The following is an 18,715-nucleotide window of genomic DNA, read 5'->3' on the forward strand; positions in this document are numbered from 1 at the left end:
TCGGTACCATCTACTGCATCTTGCCATCTTTATGTAATACATGGATCACTAGCCACTTTAAACTATGCCACTTAATATAATGTTTACATACCCTACATTACCCATCTCATATGTATATACTGTACTCTATACCATCTACTGCATCTTGCCTATGCCGTTCTGTACCATCACTCATTCATATATCTTTATGTACATATTCTTCATCCCTTTACACTTGTGTGTGTATAAGGTAGTTGTTGTGGAATTGTTAGGTTAGATGACTCGTTGGTTATTACTGCATTGTCGGAACTAGAAGCACAAGCATTTCGCTACACTCGCATTAACATCTGCTAACCATGTGAATGTGACAAATAAAATTTGATTTGAACTCCATTTTAGATGAGACTGACTTTATGACCAAAATTATCCTGTTTACACTTTGAAGTCAACTTTGACACAGGCCACTTTCAAAGGGATTCATCGCTGTTTCTGTTTCCCAGAAAGGATTTGGTATTGACATAACAACGTCTGCATTGGGCGTATAATTTAATAAATACAAATGACACCAAGTGGTTCCAGTCCAGTCTGTCAACCTTCAAATAGAACAACCTGTTTTTTTTGTTCTTCTCCTTTCTTCTCTCAAACAGAGTCCTTAAATAAACGGCCTCAATCCTCCTCCTTAGAAGGCAGTGACCTTGAATGCGTCGCCTTCCCTGCCGTCTCCGGTCTCTGGTTTCAACGGAGCATTTCCCACCTGTATCTCCACCTGGTTCCTGTCAGCGAACATCTGACTGATCTCCAGGAAGGTCTTGTTCTTGGTCTCCGGGACGATCAGCCAGATGTAGAACAGTGTCGCCAAGCAGATGAAGCAGAAGATGATGAAACTGTTGGAGCCCAGGCCACTCTGGAGGGCAGAGATATATATGTAGAAACACAGACAGAAAGAGGAAGACATTCAGGTCACACACAACTTCTGGACATGACAGAGTACATACTCTACGGTACTGTACTGATGATGAAACTATTGGTGCTCGGGTCTCTTTGGAGACGGACATACAGAGGTAGAGACATAGAGGTAGAGGTAGAGAGATAGGTAGAGGTAGAGACAGAGGTAGAGGTAGAGAGATAGGTAGAGGTAAAGAGATAAAGTTAGACAGATAGGTAGGTAGAGGTAGAGGTAGAGAGATAGGTAGGTAGAGGTAGAGAGATAGAGAGAGGTAGGTAGAGGTAGAGGTAGAGATGTGGAGAGATAGGTAGAGGTAGAGAGAGAGGTAGAGACATAGGTAGAGATAGAGAAATAGGTAGAGGTAGAGAGAGATAAATAGAGGTAGAGAGATAGGTAAAGGTAGAGACAGATAGAGGGAGAGAGAGATAGGTAGAGGTAGAGAGATTGGTAGAGGTAGAGGTCGAAGTAGAGATATAGAGGTAGAGGTCAAGAGATAGGTAAGTGGGTGGGTGGGTGGGTGGGTGTAAATAGAGATAGGTAAGTGGGTGGGTGGGTGTAAAGAGAGCTAGGTAGGTGGGTGGGTGGGGGTAAAGAGAGATAGGTAGGTGGGTGGGTGGGTGTAAAGAGAAACAGGTAAGTGGGTGGGTGGGTGTAAAGAGAGATAGGTAGGTGGGTGGGTGGGTGGGTGTAAAGAGAGACAGGTAAGTGGGTTGGGTGGGTGTAAAGAGAGATAGGTAGATGGGTGGGTGGGTGGGTGTAAAGAGAGACAGGTAAGTGGGTGGGTGGGTGGGTGGGTGTAAAGAGAGATAGGTAGTGGGTGGGTGGGTGGGTGGGTGTAAAGAGAGATAGGTAGGTGGGTGGGTGTAAAGAGAGATAGGTAAGTGGGTGGGTGGGTGGGTGTAAAGAGAGATAGGTAGGTGGGTGGGTGGATGTAAAGAGAGATAGGTAGGTGGGTGGGTGGGTGTAAAGAGAGATAGGTAGGTGGGTGGGTGGGTGTAAAGAGAGATAGGTAAGTGGGTGGGTGGGTGTAAAGAGAGATAGGTAAGTGGGTGGGTGGGTGTAAAGAGAGATAGGTAAGTGGGTGGGTGGGTGTAAAGAGAGACAGGTAGGTAGGTGGGTGGGTGGGTGTAAAGAGAGATAGGTAGGTGGGTGGGTGGGTGTAAAGAGAGATAGGTTCCCGATGATGTTCACATCGTCAGGAACATGAGGTTGACTTCCGTCGACGGGCTTTTGTATTGGGGGAGAGAAGGGCGTGTTTCATAGTTCTCAACCAATGTCTGTTCACGTGGGCGTGGCCACTGAGTGAGCATAGTTTACGTATGAAAACAATTCTCTCATTTAGAATCAAAAATTACATTTAATCTTTTCACAAATTGTTTCATATTTAAACATTTAAATTTCACAATAATTCCATGTGAATCTGTCGTCCTATCATCAGATATAATGTCCCAGACACCAACTGATCTGACATCATATTCTTTAAGTACCAACGGACACTTCCAACTGGTTGGATTACAGAAATATTGTTCCTTTCCCCAACCTTTTTGATGTTACCATACTCTTTCTATGTTAACGAAGGGGTTTCCAAGAGTCCATTCTGTAGAGTGGAGAGAAAAGGGTGAAAGGTATTTATGGGAGGGTCGTAAACCTCACGAACAGGGCAACGTCATGACCACTGATCATGAGTAAAGCCTGTGGGTCTATGTACAGTGCCTTGCGAAAGTATTCGGCCCCCTTGAACTTTGCGACCTTTTGCCACATTTCAGGCTTCAAACATAAAGATATAAAACTGTATTTTTTTGTGAAGAATCAACAACAAGTGGGACACAATCATGAAGTGGAACGACATTTATTGGATGTTTCAAACTTTTTTTAACAAATCAAAAACTGAAAAATTGGGCGTGCAAAATTATTCAGCCCCCTTAAGTTAATACTTTGTAGCGCCACCTTTTGATGTGATTACAGCTGTAAGTCGCTTGGGGTATGTCTCTATCAGTTTTGCACATCGAGAGACTGACATTTTTTCCCATTCCTCCTTGCAAAACAGCTCGAGCTCAGTGAGGTTGGATGGAGAGCATTTGTGAACAGCAGTTTTCAGTTCTTTCCACAGATTCTCGATTGGATTCAGGTCTGGACTTTGACTTGGCCATTCTAACACCTGGATATGTTTATTTTTGAACCATTCCATTGTAGATTTTGCTTTATGTTTTGGATCATTGTCTTGTTGGAAGACAAATCTCCGTCCCAGTCTCAGGTCTTTTGCAGACTCCATCAGGTTTTCTTCCAGAATGGTCCTGTATTTGGCTCCATCCATCTTCCCATCAATTTTAACCATCTTCCCTGTCCCTGCTGAAGAAAAGCAGGCCCAAACCATGATGCTGCCACCACCATGTTTGACAGTGGGGATGGTGTGTTCAGGGTGATGAGCTGTGTTGCTTTTACGCCAAACATAACGTTTTGCATTGTTGCCAAAAAGTTCAATTTTGGTTTGATCTGACCAGAGCACCTTCCACATGTTTGGTGTGTCTCCCAGGTGGCTTGTGGCAAACTTTAAACGACACTTTATATGGATATCTTTAAGAAATGGATTTCTTCTTGCCACTCTTCCATAAAGGCCAGATTTGTGCAATATACGACTGATTGTTGTCCTATGGACAGAGTCTCCCACCTCAGCTGTAGATCTCTGCAGTTCATCCAGAGTGATCATGGGCCTCTTGGCTGCATCTCTGATCAGTCTTCTCCTTGTATGAGCTGGAAGTTTAGAGGGACGGCCAGGTCTTGGTAGATTTGCAGTGGTCTGATACTCCTTCCATTTCAATATTATCGCTTGCACAGTGCTCCTTGGGATGTTTAAAGCTTGGGAAATCTTTTTGTATCCAAATCCGGCTTTAAACTTCTTCACAACAGTATCTCGGACCTGCCTGGTGTGTTCCTTGTTCTTCATGATGCTCTCTGCGCTTTTAACGGACCTCTGAGACTATCACAGTGCAGGTGCATTTATACGGAGACTTGATTTACACACAGGTGGATTGTATTTATCATCAATAGTCATTTAGGTCAACATTGGATCATTCAGAGATCCTCACTGAACTTCTGGAGAGAGTTTGCTGCACTGAAAGTAAAGGGGCTGAATAATTTTGCAGGCCCAATTTTTCAGTTTTTGATTTGTTAAAAAAGTTTGAAATATCCAATAAATGTCGTTCGACTTCATGATTGTGTCCCACTTGTTGTTGATTCTTCACAAAAAAATACAGTTTTATATCTTTATGTTTGAAGCCTGAAATGTGGCAAAAGTTCGCAAAGTTCAAGGGGGCCGAATACTTTCGCAAGGCACTGTATGTGGATGACTAAACACTATACACGTCAACTACTACAGAGTGTGAAATCACTGCAACACTTAGCTTAGCTTAGTGATGAGCTTTGAGGGCACTATGGTGTTGAACGCTGAGCTGTTGTTAAGGAATAGCATTCTCACATTGGTGCTCCTTTTGTCCAGGTGTGAAAGGGCAGTGTGGAGTGCAATAGAGATTGCATCAACTGTGGATCTGTTGGGGCGGTATGCAAATTGGAGTGGGTCTAGGGTTTCTGGGATAATGGTGTTGATGTGAGCCATGACCAGCCTTTCAAAGCATTTCATGGCTATAAATCAAATCAAAGTTTATTTGTCACATGCGCTGAATACAACAGGTATAACTTACAGTGAAATGCTTACTTACAGGTTCTAGCCAATAGTGCAAAAAATGTATTACAGACGTGAGTGCTACGGGTCGGTAGTAATTAGGCAGGTTACCTTAGTGTTCTTGGGCACAGGGACTATGGTGGTCTGCTTGAAACATGTTGGTATTACAGACTCAGACAGGGAGAGGTTGAAAATGTCATTGAAGATAGCGCATGCTCGGAGAACACGTCCTGGTAATCCATCTGGCCCTGCGGCCTTGTGAATGTTGACCTGTTTAAAGGTCTTACTCACGTCGGCTACGGAGAGCGTGATCACACAGTCGTCCGGAACAGCTGATGCTCTCATGCATGTTTCAGTGTTACTTGCCTTGAAGTGAGCATAGAAGTTATTTAGCTCGTCTGGTAGGCTCGTGTCACTGGGCAGCTCTCGGCTGTGCTTCCCTTTGTAGTCTGTAATGGTTTGCAAGCCCTGCCACATCCGACGAGCATCGGAGCCGGTGTACTATGATTCGATCTTAGTCCTGTATTGACGCTTTGCTTGTTTGATGGTTCGCCGGAGGGCATAGCGGGATTTCTTATAAGCTTCCAGGTTAGAGTCCTTGAAAGCGACAGCTCTATCCTTTGGCTCAGCGCCAATGTTGCCTGTAGTCCATGGCTTCTGGTTGGGGTATGTACGTACGGTCACTGTGGGGACGACGTCATCAATGCACTTATTTATGAAGCCAATGAGTGATGCGGTGTACTCATAGACCGAATCACGGGTGCTTCCTGCTTTAATTTTTGCTTGTAAGCAGGAATCAGGAAGATCAGGAATTATGGTCAGATTTGCCAAATGGAGGGTGAGGGAGAGCCTTCTACGTGTCTCTGTGTGTGGAGTAAAGGTGGTCAAGAGGTTCTTTCCCTATGGTTGCACATTTAACATGCTGATAGAATTGAGGTAAAAACTGATTTATGTTTCCCTGCATTTAAGTCCCCGGCCACTAGTGCCAGCATCGGTCTGTGGTGGTATGTAGACAGCTACGAAAAATACAGGCGAAAAATCTCTAGGTAGATAGTGTAGTCTACAGCTTATCATGAGATACTCCACCTCAGGCGAGCAAAACCTTGAGACTTCCTTAGATATCGTTGTAGATAGCTGTTGTTTACAAATACACATAGACCCCACCCCTTGTCTTACCAGAGGCTGCTGTTCTATCCTACCAATAGAGTGTATAACCCGCCAGCTAGCTGTATGTTATGAATGTCGTCGTTCAGCCACGACTCAGTGAAACATAAGAGGTTGACTCCTGTATGTATTGACATAACACACACACTATACACACACGCACACCCGGATAGTGTGTATTAATAGAGTAGTGGGCTGAGGGAACACACTTAATGTATTGTGAAATCTGTTGTAAAATGTATTTGAATGTTTCAAAATTCTATTATAATGTATATTACTGCCTTAATTTTTGTCCGACGCCAGGAAGAGACAGCAGCTACTGGGGATCCATAATAAATAGAAATACATACAAATACAAATGATCCATAAACACTACCGAGACTCTTATGGATATATATATATATATATATACACTGCTCAAAAAAATAAAGGGAACACTTAAACAACACAATGTAACCCCAAGTCAATCACACTTCTGTGAAATCAAACTGTCCACTTAGGAAGCAACACTGATTGACAATAAATTTCACATGCTGTTGTGCAAATGGAATAGACAACAGGTGGAAATTATAGGCAATTAGCAAGACAACCCCAATAAAGGAGTGGTTCTGCAAGTGGTGACCACAGACCACTTCTCAGTTCCTATGCTTCCTGGCTGATGTTTTGGTCACTTTTGAATGCTGGCGGTGCTTTCACTCTAGTGGTAGCATGAGACGGAGTCTACAACCCACACAAGTGGCTCAGGTAGTGCAGCTCATCCAGGATGACCCATCAATGCGAGCTGTGGCAAGAAGGTTTGCTGTGTCTGTCAGCGTAGTGTCCAGAGCATGGAGGCACTACCAGGAGACAGGCCAGTACATCAGGAGATGTGGAGGAGGCCGTAGGAGGGCAACAACCCAGCAGCAGGACCGCTACCTCCACCTTTGTGCAAGGAGGAGCAGGAGGAGCACTGCCAGAGCCCTGCAAAATGACCTCCAGCAGGCCACAAATGTGCATGTGTCTGCTCAAATGGTCAGAAACAGACTCCATGAGGGTGGTATGAGGGCCCGACGTCCACAGGTGGGGGTTGTGCTTACAGCCCAACACCGTGAAGGACGTTTGGCATTTGCCAGAGAACACCAAGATTGGCAAATTCGCCACTGGCGCCCTGTGCTCTTCACATATGAAAGCAGGTTCACACTGAGCACATGTGACAGATGTGACAGAGTCTGGAGACGCCGTGGAGAACGTTCTGCTGCCTGCAACATCCTCCAGCATGACCGGTTTGGCGGTGGGTCAGTCATGGTGTGGGGTGGCATTTCTTTGGGGGGCCGCACAGCCCTCCGTGTGCTCGCCAGAGGTAGCCTGACTGCCATTAGGTACCGAGATGAGATCCTCAGACCCCTTGTGAGACCATATGCTGGTGCTGTTGGCCCTGGGTTCCTCCTAATGCAAGACAATGCTAGACCTCATGTGGCTGGAGTGTGTCAGCAGTTCCTGCAAGAGGAAGGCATTGATGCTATGGATTGGCCCGCCCGTTCCCCAGACCTGAATCCAATTGAGCACATCTGGGACATCATGTCTCGCTCCATCCACCAACGCCACGTTGCACCACAGACTGTCCAGGAGTTGGCGGATGCTTTAGTCCAGGTCTGGGAGGAAATCCCTCAGGAGACCATCCGCCACCTCATCAGGAGAATGCCCAGGCGTTGTAGGGAGGCCATACAGGCACGTGGAGGCCACACACACTACTGAGCCTCATTTTGACTTGTTTTAAGGACATTACATCAAAGTTGGATCAGCCTGTAGTGTGGTTTTCCACTTTAATTTTGAGTGTGACTCCAAATCCAGACCTCCATGGGTTGATAAATGTGATTTCCATTGATAATTATTTGTGATTTTGTTGTCAGCACATTCAACTATGTAAAGAAAAAGGTTTTTAATAAGAATATTTCATTCATTCAGATCTAGGATGTGTTATTTTAGTGTTCCCTTTATTTTTTTGAGCAGTGTATAGACAATATATCCAGAATCTCTCTTTGTTGGCATCAAAATGGTGTCTTTCCGGCTTGGAGAACTGACCTCCATGAAGGGGAACACGAGTCCCACAGTGAAGTTGGACAGCCAGTGGATCGACCCTGCCACCATGAAGGCTGCTGGTCTGGACGACTGGCGGAACATCTCTGTGGTCACCACGTAGGGAATAGTACCTTGGGACAGAGGTCAGAGGTTAGACATCCACAATGTTGCAATGTTCCGGCTTAACACGTTTGTACGAAACAGAACGTCAGTTTGGCATTGAGGAAGTACGTCACTGCCTTATCTGCTTCTTCATACCCAAACACAAAATAGAGATTACGGAGATGATTTTTAATGAGTGTATTTCTGAAGTGGTTAGTTTGAATCAACTACTTTCAATAAAACTAATGCAAAGGTTTCGCCCACAAACTTTGGTTTCCAATCACGATGTTCTGGCATGTCTGCCTCGTGATTTGTAAAGAGGAAACAGACCATAGTCCCTGCTGTTGCCTAGGGTCAGGATTCCGAGACTAGTGACAGGTCTACGTAAGAGACTAGTGACAGGTCTACGTTAGAAACTAGTGAGACGTCTACGTTAGAGACGAGTGACAGGTCTATGTTAGAGACTAGTGACAGCTCTACGTTAGAGACTAGTAACAGGTCTATGTTAGAGACTAGTAACAGGTCTACGTTAGAGACTAGTGAGACGTCTACGTTAGAGACGAGTGACAGGTCTACATTAGAGACTAGTGACAGGTCTATGTTAGAGACTAGTGACAGGTCTATGTTAGAGACTAGTGACAGCTCTACGTTAGAGACTAGTAACAGGTCTATGTTAGAGACTAGTAACAGGTCTACGTTAGAGACTAGTGAGACGTCTACGTTAGACTAGTGACATGTCTATGTTAGAGACTAGTGAGATGTCTACGTTAGAAACTAGTGAGATGTCTACGTTAGAGACTAGTGACAGGTCTACGTTAGACTAGTGACAGGTCTACGTTAGACTAGTGACAGGTCTACGTTAGAGAATAGTGACAGGTCTACATTAGAAACTAGTGACAGGTCTACATTAGAAACTAGTGACAGGTCTACATTAGACTAGTGACAGGTCTATGTTAGAGCAACATCATCTCTGTATTCACTGGGAATAGGACTTATGGGAACAGACATGTAGTCTATGACTAATTGACTAATGCTATCGTATAGATGGTATGTATTCTATATGCACCAGAAACTGACATTATGTCATGTTCTGGTCATGTTGTTATGTGATGTTCTGGTCATCATGTTTTTGACACATTATTATACTGCCTATCGCATGTTTAAAAGGCAATTGAATATTCAAACCATTACAGTGTGTCTGACCACACAAGAGGTTGACTTACTGGGTCCGACCGCGTGTCCAACAACATAGACGATGACACAGGCGATGCTGACGTAGGGCATCCACTCCGTACTCTCCTGTGTGTCAACAAAACTGGGACTGTTATCATAAACCTGCTGTATTTACAGCTGTTCACTTCCTCGTTCTCTCTGTATCTCTCTGTATCTCTCTATATCTCTCTATATCTCTCTATATCTCTCTATAACTCTCTATATCTCTCTATATCTCTCTATATCTCTCTATATCTCTCTATAACTCTCTATATCTCTATATAACTCTCTATATCTCTCTATATCTCTCTATATCTCTCTATATCTCTATATAACTCTCTATATCTCTCTATATCTCTATATAACTCTCTATATCTTTATATAACTCTCTATATCTCTCTATATCTCTATATAACTCTCTATATCTCTATATATATATCTCTATATAACTCTCTATATCTCTTTATAACTCTCTATATCTCTCTATAACTCTATATCTCTCTATAACTCTATATCTCTCTCTATAACTCTCTATATATCTCTTTATCTCTCTACCCCCCCTATCCACATCGATGGAACAGTAGGGGAGAGGGTAGCAAGTTTTAAGTTCCTCGGCATACACATCACAGACAAACTGAATTGGTCCACCCACACAGACAGCATCGTGAAGAAGGCGCAGCAGTGCCTCTTCAACCTCAGGAGGCTGAAGAAATTCGGCTTGTCACCAAAAGCACTCACAAACTTCTACAGATGCACAATCGAGAGCATCCTGGCGGGCTGTATCACCGCCTGGTACGGCTATATACTGCTCCTATATCCCTCAACCGTAAGGCTCTCCAGAGGGTAGTGAGGTCTGCATAACGCATCACCGGGGGCAAACTACCTGCCCTCCAGGACACCTACACCACCCGATGTTACAGGAAGGCCATAAAGATCATCAAGGACATCAACCACCCGAGCCACTGCCTGTTCACCCCGCTATCATCCAGAAGGCTATAACTCTCTATATCTCTATACTCTCTATAACTCTAGGTCAGTACAGGTGCATCAAAGCTGGGACCGAGAGACTGAAAAACAACTTCTATCTCAAGGCCATCAGACTCAACTCCAGCCACTTTAATAATGGGAATTGATGGGAAATGATGTAAATATATAAACAATGCTACCTTATATAATGTTACTATACCCTAGATTATTCATCTCATATGCATACGTATATACTGTACTCTATATCATCGACTGCATCCTTATGTAATACATGTATCACTAGCCACTTTAACTATGCCACTTTGTTTACATACTCATCTCATATGTATATACTGTACTCGATATCAGCTACTGTAGCTTGCCTATGCTGCTCTGTACCATCACTCATTCATATATCCTTATGTACATATTCTTTATCCCTTTACACTGTGTATAAGACAGTAGTTTTGGAATTGTTAGTTAGATTACTTGTTGGTTATTACTGCATTGTCGGAACTAGAAGCACAAGCATTTCGCTACACTCGCATTAACATCTGCTAACCATGTGTATGTGACAAATAAAATTTGATTTGATTTGATTGGATTTATATAACTCTCTATACCTCTATATATATATCTCTATATAACTCTCTAAATCTCTATATAACTCTCTATATCTCTATATCTCTATATAACTCTCTATATCTCTATATAGCTCTCTATATCTCTATATATCTCTATATCTCTATATAACTCTCTATATCTCTATATATCTCTCTATATCTCTATATAACTCTCTATATCTCTATATATCTCTCTATATCTCTATATAACTCTCTATATCTCTATAACTCTCTATATCTCTCTATAACTCTATATCTCTCTATAACTCTCTATATCTCTATATCTCTCTATAACTCTCTATAACTCTCTATATATCTCTATATCTCTCTATATCTCTATATATCTCTATATAACTCTCTATATCTCTATATCTCTCTATAACTCTCTATATCTCTCTATAACTCTCTATAACTCTCTATATCTCTATATAACTCTCTATATCTCTATATATATCTCTATATCTCTATATATCTCTATATCTCTATATCTCTCTATAACTCTCTATATCTCTCTATAACTCTATATATCTCTATATCTCTATATAACTCTCTATATCTCTATATCTCTCTATAACTCTCTATATCTCTCTATAACTCTCTATATCTCTATGTCTCTCTGTAACTCTATATATCTATATAACTCTATATCTCTTTATATATCTCTATAACTCTCTATATCTCTCTATAACTCTATATCTCTTTATATATCTCTATATCTCTCTATATCTATAACTCTCTATATCTCTCTATATACTCTATAACTATATATCTCTATATCTCTCTATAACTCTCTATATATCTCTTTATCTCTCTATATCTCTATATATCTCTTTATATCTCTCTAACTCAATATCTCTCTATAACTCTCTATATCTCTCTATATCTCTCTATAACTCTATATCTCTCTATATCTCTATATCTCTTTATATCTCTCTATAACTCTATATCTCTCTAGAACTCTCTTTATCTCTCTATATCTCTCTATAACTCTCTATATCTCTCTATAACTCTATATCTCTCTATAACTCTCTATATCTCTCTATAACTCTCTTTATCTCTCTACATCTCTCTATAACTCTCTATAACTCTCTATAACTCTCTATACCTCTCTATATATATCTATAACTCTATATATCTCTCGATAACTCTATATATCTCTCTATATCTCTCTATAACTCTATATATCGCTCTCTATATCTCTCTATATGTCTCTCTAAATCCCCAGTAGACTCCCCCCACCACTGCTCCCAGGGTTGAAGTCTTGGGCCCTCAGCTCAGTCTGGTCCTGTGCCAACTGGTGGATACCTGATTTATGGGACTATAATTCTGCAAACTTTGTATCACGTTACCAGTATTAACTGCAGGTGCAATAAAGCATTCACACTAAAGGCTTTAGGGGATATTGAGTTTTAGCTTGTTGTGTTTGGCTGGTGTTATGGGAGTTGTTCAAGCTTGTAGTGTTTGGCTGGTGTAGTGTTTGGCTGGTGTTATGGGATTTGTAGTTTTAGCTTGTAGTGTTTTGCTGGTGTTATGGGAGTTGTCATTTCAGCTTGTAGCGTTTGGCTGGTGTTCTGGGAGTTGGAGTTTTAGCTTGTCTGTTTGGCTGTTGTTGTGTTTGGCTGGTGTTAGGGGAGTTGGGTTTCAGCTCAGTCTGTTTGGCTGGTGTTATGGGATTTTGGGACGTTCTAAATCTGTAGTGTTTGTCTACCAGTGTTATGCAGGGAGTTGCATTCACACTAAAGGCTTTAGGGTGTTTGGTTTTGCTTGTTGTGTTTGGCTGGTGTTATGGGAGTTGTTCAAGCTTGTAGTGTTTGGCTGGTGTAGTGTTTGGCTGGTGTTATGGGATTTGTAGTTTTAGCTTGTAGTGTTTTGCTGGTGTAGTGTTTGGCTGGTGTTATGGGAGTTGTAGTTATAGCTTGTCGTGTTTGGCTGATGTAGTGTTTGGCTGGTGTTATGGGAGTTGTAGTTTTAGCTTGTAGTGTTTGGCTGGTGTTATGGGAGTTGGAGTTATAGCTTGAAGTGTTTGGCTGGTGTTATGGGAGTTGTAGTTTTAGCTTGTAGTGTTTGGCTGGTGTTATGGGAGTTGCAGTTATTGTAGTATGTCTCTAACAACAACAGATTTACTATATATGCCTAGTGCAATACTATTGATCACAGTGTGCATTACTTTGGACCAGACCCGATGGCTTTGGTCCAAAGTAGGGCACTATGAAGGGAAAGGGGTGTGATTTGGGTGCAGTGTGGCTTACCTGGAAGGTGAGGGCCACAGTGAGGAGAGCACAGGACACACAGCAGATCCCAAACCCAATGAGGAGGAGCAGCCTCCTGCCTGCGGCCTCCACAATGAACACCTGTTGAACCACAGTCACAAACATGAAGGAAAGGTCGAAGGTGACTCCTGAAATCTGGAAGCATTTACTTGTGAGTCTATGGCTGCTTTACACAGGCAGCCCAATTCTGATCTTTTCCCACAAATTAGTCTTTTGGCCAGATCAGCTCTTTTGTCAATATTTGGGCAAAAGATCAGAATTGGGCTGCCTGTGTAAACCCAGCTTTATGTTTCTACAGTAGGTTAAAATGTGTGTTCAATTGAACTGAGCCCTTCAGTACAGTGTTGTAGACTGGAGAGAGGGTATTTCGTACCGCAGTGATGGTCATGAAGACGTTGACAGCCCCAGTTCCAACTGTGACGTACTGAATGTCACTCTCCGGGACTCCCGCTGAGCTGTAGATACTGTCAGCATAGTAGTAAATCTGAGGAGAGGAGAGACAGGGTTCTAGCTTCAGATAATTTAATGGCAAAATCAGGGTTCTAGGAACTTTACCGAAATTCCCAGGTTTTCCAAAAATCCCGGTTGTAGGATTCCGGATTCCTGGCTTATTCCCTCCCAATTCAGGGAATCTTCTATCCAGGATTTATGGAAAACCTGTGACTTTTGGGAAAGTAGCTGGAATTTTGCAACTCTAGCCCAAAATCATGATTTCTCCAACTAGAGGGTCATCAGATCCATATAATATTCAACAATAGTGGATCAGTAACGCAGATGTTTCAGGGGACCAAGCTTGTGTGAGGAATAAACTTGTCCCCAGGAACTGAAGACTTGTGTTAGCTCCCTTGCGGTAGCTTACCTTAGCATGAGCTCAGCGGGATAACACTGTCTTGTGGTACTCAGGAAACCTGGGTTTGAATCCCGGATGGTTACACACATAGAGATAGTATAGAGATTGCATCGTTGTATCTGTCCCATTAGGGCGTCTGTGAGAGTGCGGATAATGCCATTGAGGCCATCTCCATTTCGAAGTAGTCCATTTTCTTCTTCTTCTTCTACTATCTCTATGAGTTGGTAAACAAACTGAAAGGGTGCATACTGCCACCTGGAGGGTGTTTGAACAGGTATGAAGCCAAGGCTGGTGATTTACTGCCACCTGCAGTTATGAAATGTTTTCTCACAAGTATAAATAATTGGCTGATCCCTCCTGATGTCCTGGATGGAATTATGTGATCCTTAAACCATAGGCTGTCCCACCCAATTGACTACTTCAAAATGGTGAAAGTCCTGAATGGCGCTGCCCGTGCTAAAACAGGCTTTTGGCCACTAGAGTTCTCTGTACATCTCTATGGTTACACCTTACCTCATTGATCCCCAGACAGCTGCTCATGTTCGTACACATTTGACTGTGTTAGCCCGCTGATCTAAAACCATTAGCTCAGGTCTTCTGGTCTCATAAGCATGTTTTACCGCGTTGATCCCAGACAGCTGTTGACCCATGTTCATGGCTACGATGGAGATGAGCTGCCAGCGCAGGGAGCGGAGGGACAGGAGGTTGAGGACGGACAGGCGGCCCTCGGCTTGTTCTGATTGGTGCTCCAGTCTCATCTCATCCATCTCTCTGTCCACATCCTCCCAGCCTCGTAGACGCTGCAGCGCTGAGGGAAAGGAACGCACAACCTCCTCATCAATCAGTCAGTCAATCAACCAACCAAGCATTATGAATCTATCTATCTATCCCCCCCTTTCACCTAGTCAACTTGGGGATTCCAATCAGCGACATTTTGGTAAATGGCCCAACGCTACCTGCCGCTTCTGTCTGTCTGTCTGTCTGTCTGTCTGTCTGTCTGTATCTTTCTCTCTCTCGCCACCTCTCTCTCTCTACCTCTCTCGCTCTCTCTCTCTCGCTCTCTCTCTACCTCTCTCTCTACCTCTATCTCTACCTCTCTCTCTCTACCTCTCTCTCGCTCTCTCTCTCTCTCTCTCCCTCTCTCTCTCTCCCTCTATCTACCTCTCTACCCCTCTCTCTGTCTGTGAAAATTGGCAGCGGTCGTGAAATGAATTGTCAGGTGTGTTACCTCTCCGGGCGGTCTTGTCGTCTCCTCTCTGGATCAGCATGTACCTGGGGCTCTCTGGGAAGAACGGTAGTAGCAACAGCTCTACCAGGGCAGGGATACCTGTTAGACCCAGCATGAGAGGCCAGCCTGGGGAGAGGACAGGACACACACACCTTACTAAGCCACAGACAATCCAGCTTCAGGTCAACCTCTCTAACCTCTCGGCCAGCGGTTCCCAAACTCTGGGATGGGTTGGGCGGTGTTGGGTAGGCCCGTGTGACATTAAAAACGTGACTTTTCAATTAGTCGCGCTCCCCCAGAAATCCCCTGATATCAATGTGGCGTTGTGTACCAGAACATTTTGTGGAACCTCTGCTCGAGGCTGCCCTACCTGTGTTGTTTCCCAGAATGCTACTGATGCCTAACACCTGTGCACTGAGGATCCCGATGGTGATGAAGAGCTGAGGCACGACGCCGATCGCTCCTCTCAGGTTCTTAGGAGAGAGTTCACCCAGGTACATAGGCACCACGTTGGACGAAAGACCTAGAGGAGGAGTGACGACAGAGAATGCATCAGGCTACAGGCTGCATTTCAATTAGTATCTGATTGCATCTGATCAATAAATAAGGTAATGTTTTTATTGAACCTTTAACTAGGAAAGTCAGTTAAGAACAAATTCTTATTTTACAATGACAGCCTGCCCCCAGCCAAACCCTCCCCTCACCCAGACAATTGTGCACCACCCTACGGGACTCCCAATCACTGCCAGTTGTGATACAGCCCGAGATCGAACCAGGGTCTGGAGTGACGCATCTAGCACTGACATGTAGTGCCTTGGACAGCTGTGCCACTCGAGAGCCTCGTGAGACTGCGGTTATGAATCAAATTTCATCAGAAACTGACACAGTTCATATACATATAGCTACGAATTCGAAGTATGTGTTGTTCTTGAATAAACGTTGGAAAGATAAGAAAATATTAAATGAGATAAGATATCCAAACATTTCTGTCCATTAAACGTGATCAAAATTAGTGCGATAGAGGATGTTTTGTTTTTGCTGACCTGCGCAGATCCCCACTATAATCCTAGCCACGATGATGATCTCATATGACTCAGCGATCTCGCTCACTCCCATCATCACAGCAGGAACAACGGAGAATATATTATTGAAGAGGAGGGTGCCTTTCCTATCAGACACATTTTTCATTAGAGATAAACAAAAATAGTATTTCATGATGATCAAAGCCAGCTACAGTGTGTGTTTTCTGAACATTTCAATAGATCATTTACAAGCCTATTCCAGTTGTATTTTTTAAGTCTTATAAACAGATACTTATTATTTGGATGTATAGACAGTTAATGCATCTTTAATAACCGGGTCATTACCTTCCTAGTTTGTTGACAAGCGGGGCCACCATCAGTGAGCCAAACAACCCTCCCAGGGGAAACATGGAGACAGACAGAGACCACAGCAAGGTGAGGAAGCTGTCCTCCATTGGTCCACCGTAACGCTCCACGTAAGTAGTGTTGTAGAACTGTTGTATGAACTGGACAAAGACACATTTTTATTGTATTTCACTTGTATTTTATACAGGAAGTCCCCATTAAGGTCAAAATACCTCTTCTTTTTTTTTTTTACAAAAAAATCGATTACGTGTCAACACAACAATTCAATTCAATTTAGCCCAAATACAAAAGGTAGAAATGTGAAGTTTCAGTGCAGTTTATTAAGGGAAATAGATTGTATTGAAATGAATGTATTATTTCATTTTTTAAATGTTTATACTTCAGATAAATTCAGTGTGGTATAAATTACCTGCGATGGAGAGTTGATCACAGCCACGTTGTATCCATACTGGAAGGATGATCCAAAGGCAGATATGAGGGTAGCCAACATCAGGACAACAGTCAGCTTCTGTCACGTAAAAAGGAGAACATAGTGTAGTGTCACGCCCTGATCTGTTTCACCTGTCTTTGTGCTTCCAGGTGTCGCCCATCTTCCTCATTATCCCCTGGGTACTTACATCTGTGTTTTCTGTTTGTCTGCGCCACTTCGTTTTGTTCGTTCAAACCTACCAGCGGTTTCCCTTGCTGCTCACGGTTTTGACCTTTCCCGACCTGACCCTGAGCGTGCCGTTCTGTACCTTTACCCCACTACTCTGGATCACCGACCTCTGCCTGACCTGACCCTGAGCCTGCCTGCCCCGACCCTGCCCAGACCCTACCTGCCCTGAGCCTGCCTGCCCTGAGCCTGCCTGCCCTGAGCCTGCCTGCCGTTCTGTGCCTTTGCCCCACTACTCTGGCTCACAACCTCTGCCTGACCTGACCCCGCCTGCTGTTCCGGTGCCTTACACCCTCTCTGAATTATTGACCCCTGCCTGCCCTGACCCTGAGCCTGCCTGTCGTCCTGTACCTTCGCCCCCACTACTCTGAATTATTATCCCTGCCTGCCCTGACCCTGAGCCTGCCTGTCGTCCTGTACCTTCGCCCCACTACTCTGAATTATTGCCCCCTGCCTGCCCTGACCCTGAGACTGCCTATCGTCCTGTACCTTCGCCCCACTACTCTGAATTATTGCCCCCTGCCTGCCCTGACCCTGAGCCTGCCTGTCGTCCTGTACCTTCGCCCCACTACTCTGAATTATTGCCCCCTGCCTGCCTTTGACCTGTCATTTGCCTGCCCCTGTTTAAAGAATAAGCTTTTGTTTCTTCAACACTGTCTGCACCTGGGTCATACCTTAATAAAACATGATACTGTAGGAATTATCACAACAATCTGCAAATAACCACACATTTTCTACCTTATTGCTAACACTTTTCATGCAGTAGTTATGTTTCCTATTTAGTAACATACTATCCATGTGCTAGGCATAATAAAATTTAAAAAAACTATTAAAAAAATCCAACATCAAAGTAAACAACGTAACATAATTTTGGGATGTTCATCACAATGTAAAGTCATTTTCTCACCCCTCTCCTCTCTCCCAAAGGTTTCCCCAAATTATTTTCTTCTTCCATGGCTCTGGACTTGAGGTTTCTATTGTCCCCTCTCTCAGCCACAGAGAGCAGACCAGCGCTGCCCTGACGGCTCCACAGATGTACTTTGGACATTGGATCAGAGGATCAGACGGTAGATTAGAGTTTACTACCCCCTCGTGTTAATACTTCAAACGCAGTGTTTTGTTGCCTTTATGGCATGTTAAGGCGTCTCCACAAAGGGTTCACACCTCTTCACTTTGTTTCACATGATGTTGCTACAACCAATCAGAGGATCAGACGGTAGAGTGTGTCTTGTGTGCCTTGTTAAAAGTTCATTTTTTGGAATTTCTTTCCTTCTTGATGCGTTTGAGCCAGTCAGTTGTGACTTGGTAGAATAACAGTGAAGACATCAAAACTATGAAACAGCACATATGGAATCATGTAGTAACCAAAAAAAGTGTTAAGCAAATCCAAATATATTTTATATTTGAGATTCTTCAAAGTAGCCACCCTTTGCCTTGATGACAGCTTTGCACATGCTTGGCTTTCTCTCAACCAGCTTCATGAGGTAGTGACCTGGAATGCATTTAAATTAACAAGTGTGCCTTGTTAAAAGTTAATTTGTGGAATTTCTTTCCTTCTTAATGCTTTTGAGCCAATCAGTTGTTGTGACAAGGTA

At 43.4% G+C, this 18,715-nt stretch overlaps 1 protein-coding gene across 1 annotated transcript; it reads right to left on the bottom strand.

Annotated features, from left to right (window-relative positions):
* Positions 1 to 338: 338 nt before the first annotated feature.
* On the bottom strand, positions 339 to 18,224 carry LOC112216433 (solute carrier family 2, facilitated glucose transporter member 5-like). Its single transcript, XM_042299787.1, has 12 exons — positions 18,028 to 18,224; positions 16,875 to 16,973; positions 16,445 to 16,605; positions 16,121 to 16,245; positions 15,448 to 15,600; positions 15,078 to 15,203; positions 14,470 to 14,657; positions 13,373 to 13,483; positions 12,979 to 13,080; positions 9,152 to 9,227; positions 7,830 to 7,957; positions 339 to 883 (listed from the first exon to the last, which is right to left on the bottom strand). The coding sequence occupies exons 1-12, from the start codon at positions 18,166 to 18,168 to the stop codon at positions 659 to 661; spliced, it is 1,635 nt and encodes a 544-aa protein (XP_042155721.1). The 5' UTR covers positions 18,169 to 18,224; the 3' UTR covers positions 339 to 658.
* Between the last annotated feature and the right edge of the window lie 491 nt (positions 18,225 to 18,715).

This window comes from Oncorhynchus tshawytscha, linkage group LG16, assembly GCF_018296145.1.
Source record: "Oncorhynchus tshawytscha isolate Ot180627B linkage group LG16, Otsh_v2.0, whole genome shotgun sequence".
Classification (NCBI taxonomy): Eukaryota; Metazoa; Chordata; class Actinopteri; order Salmoniformes; family Salmonidae; genus Oncorhynchus; species Oncorhynchus tshawytscha.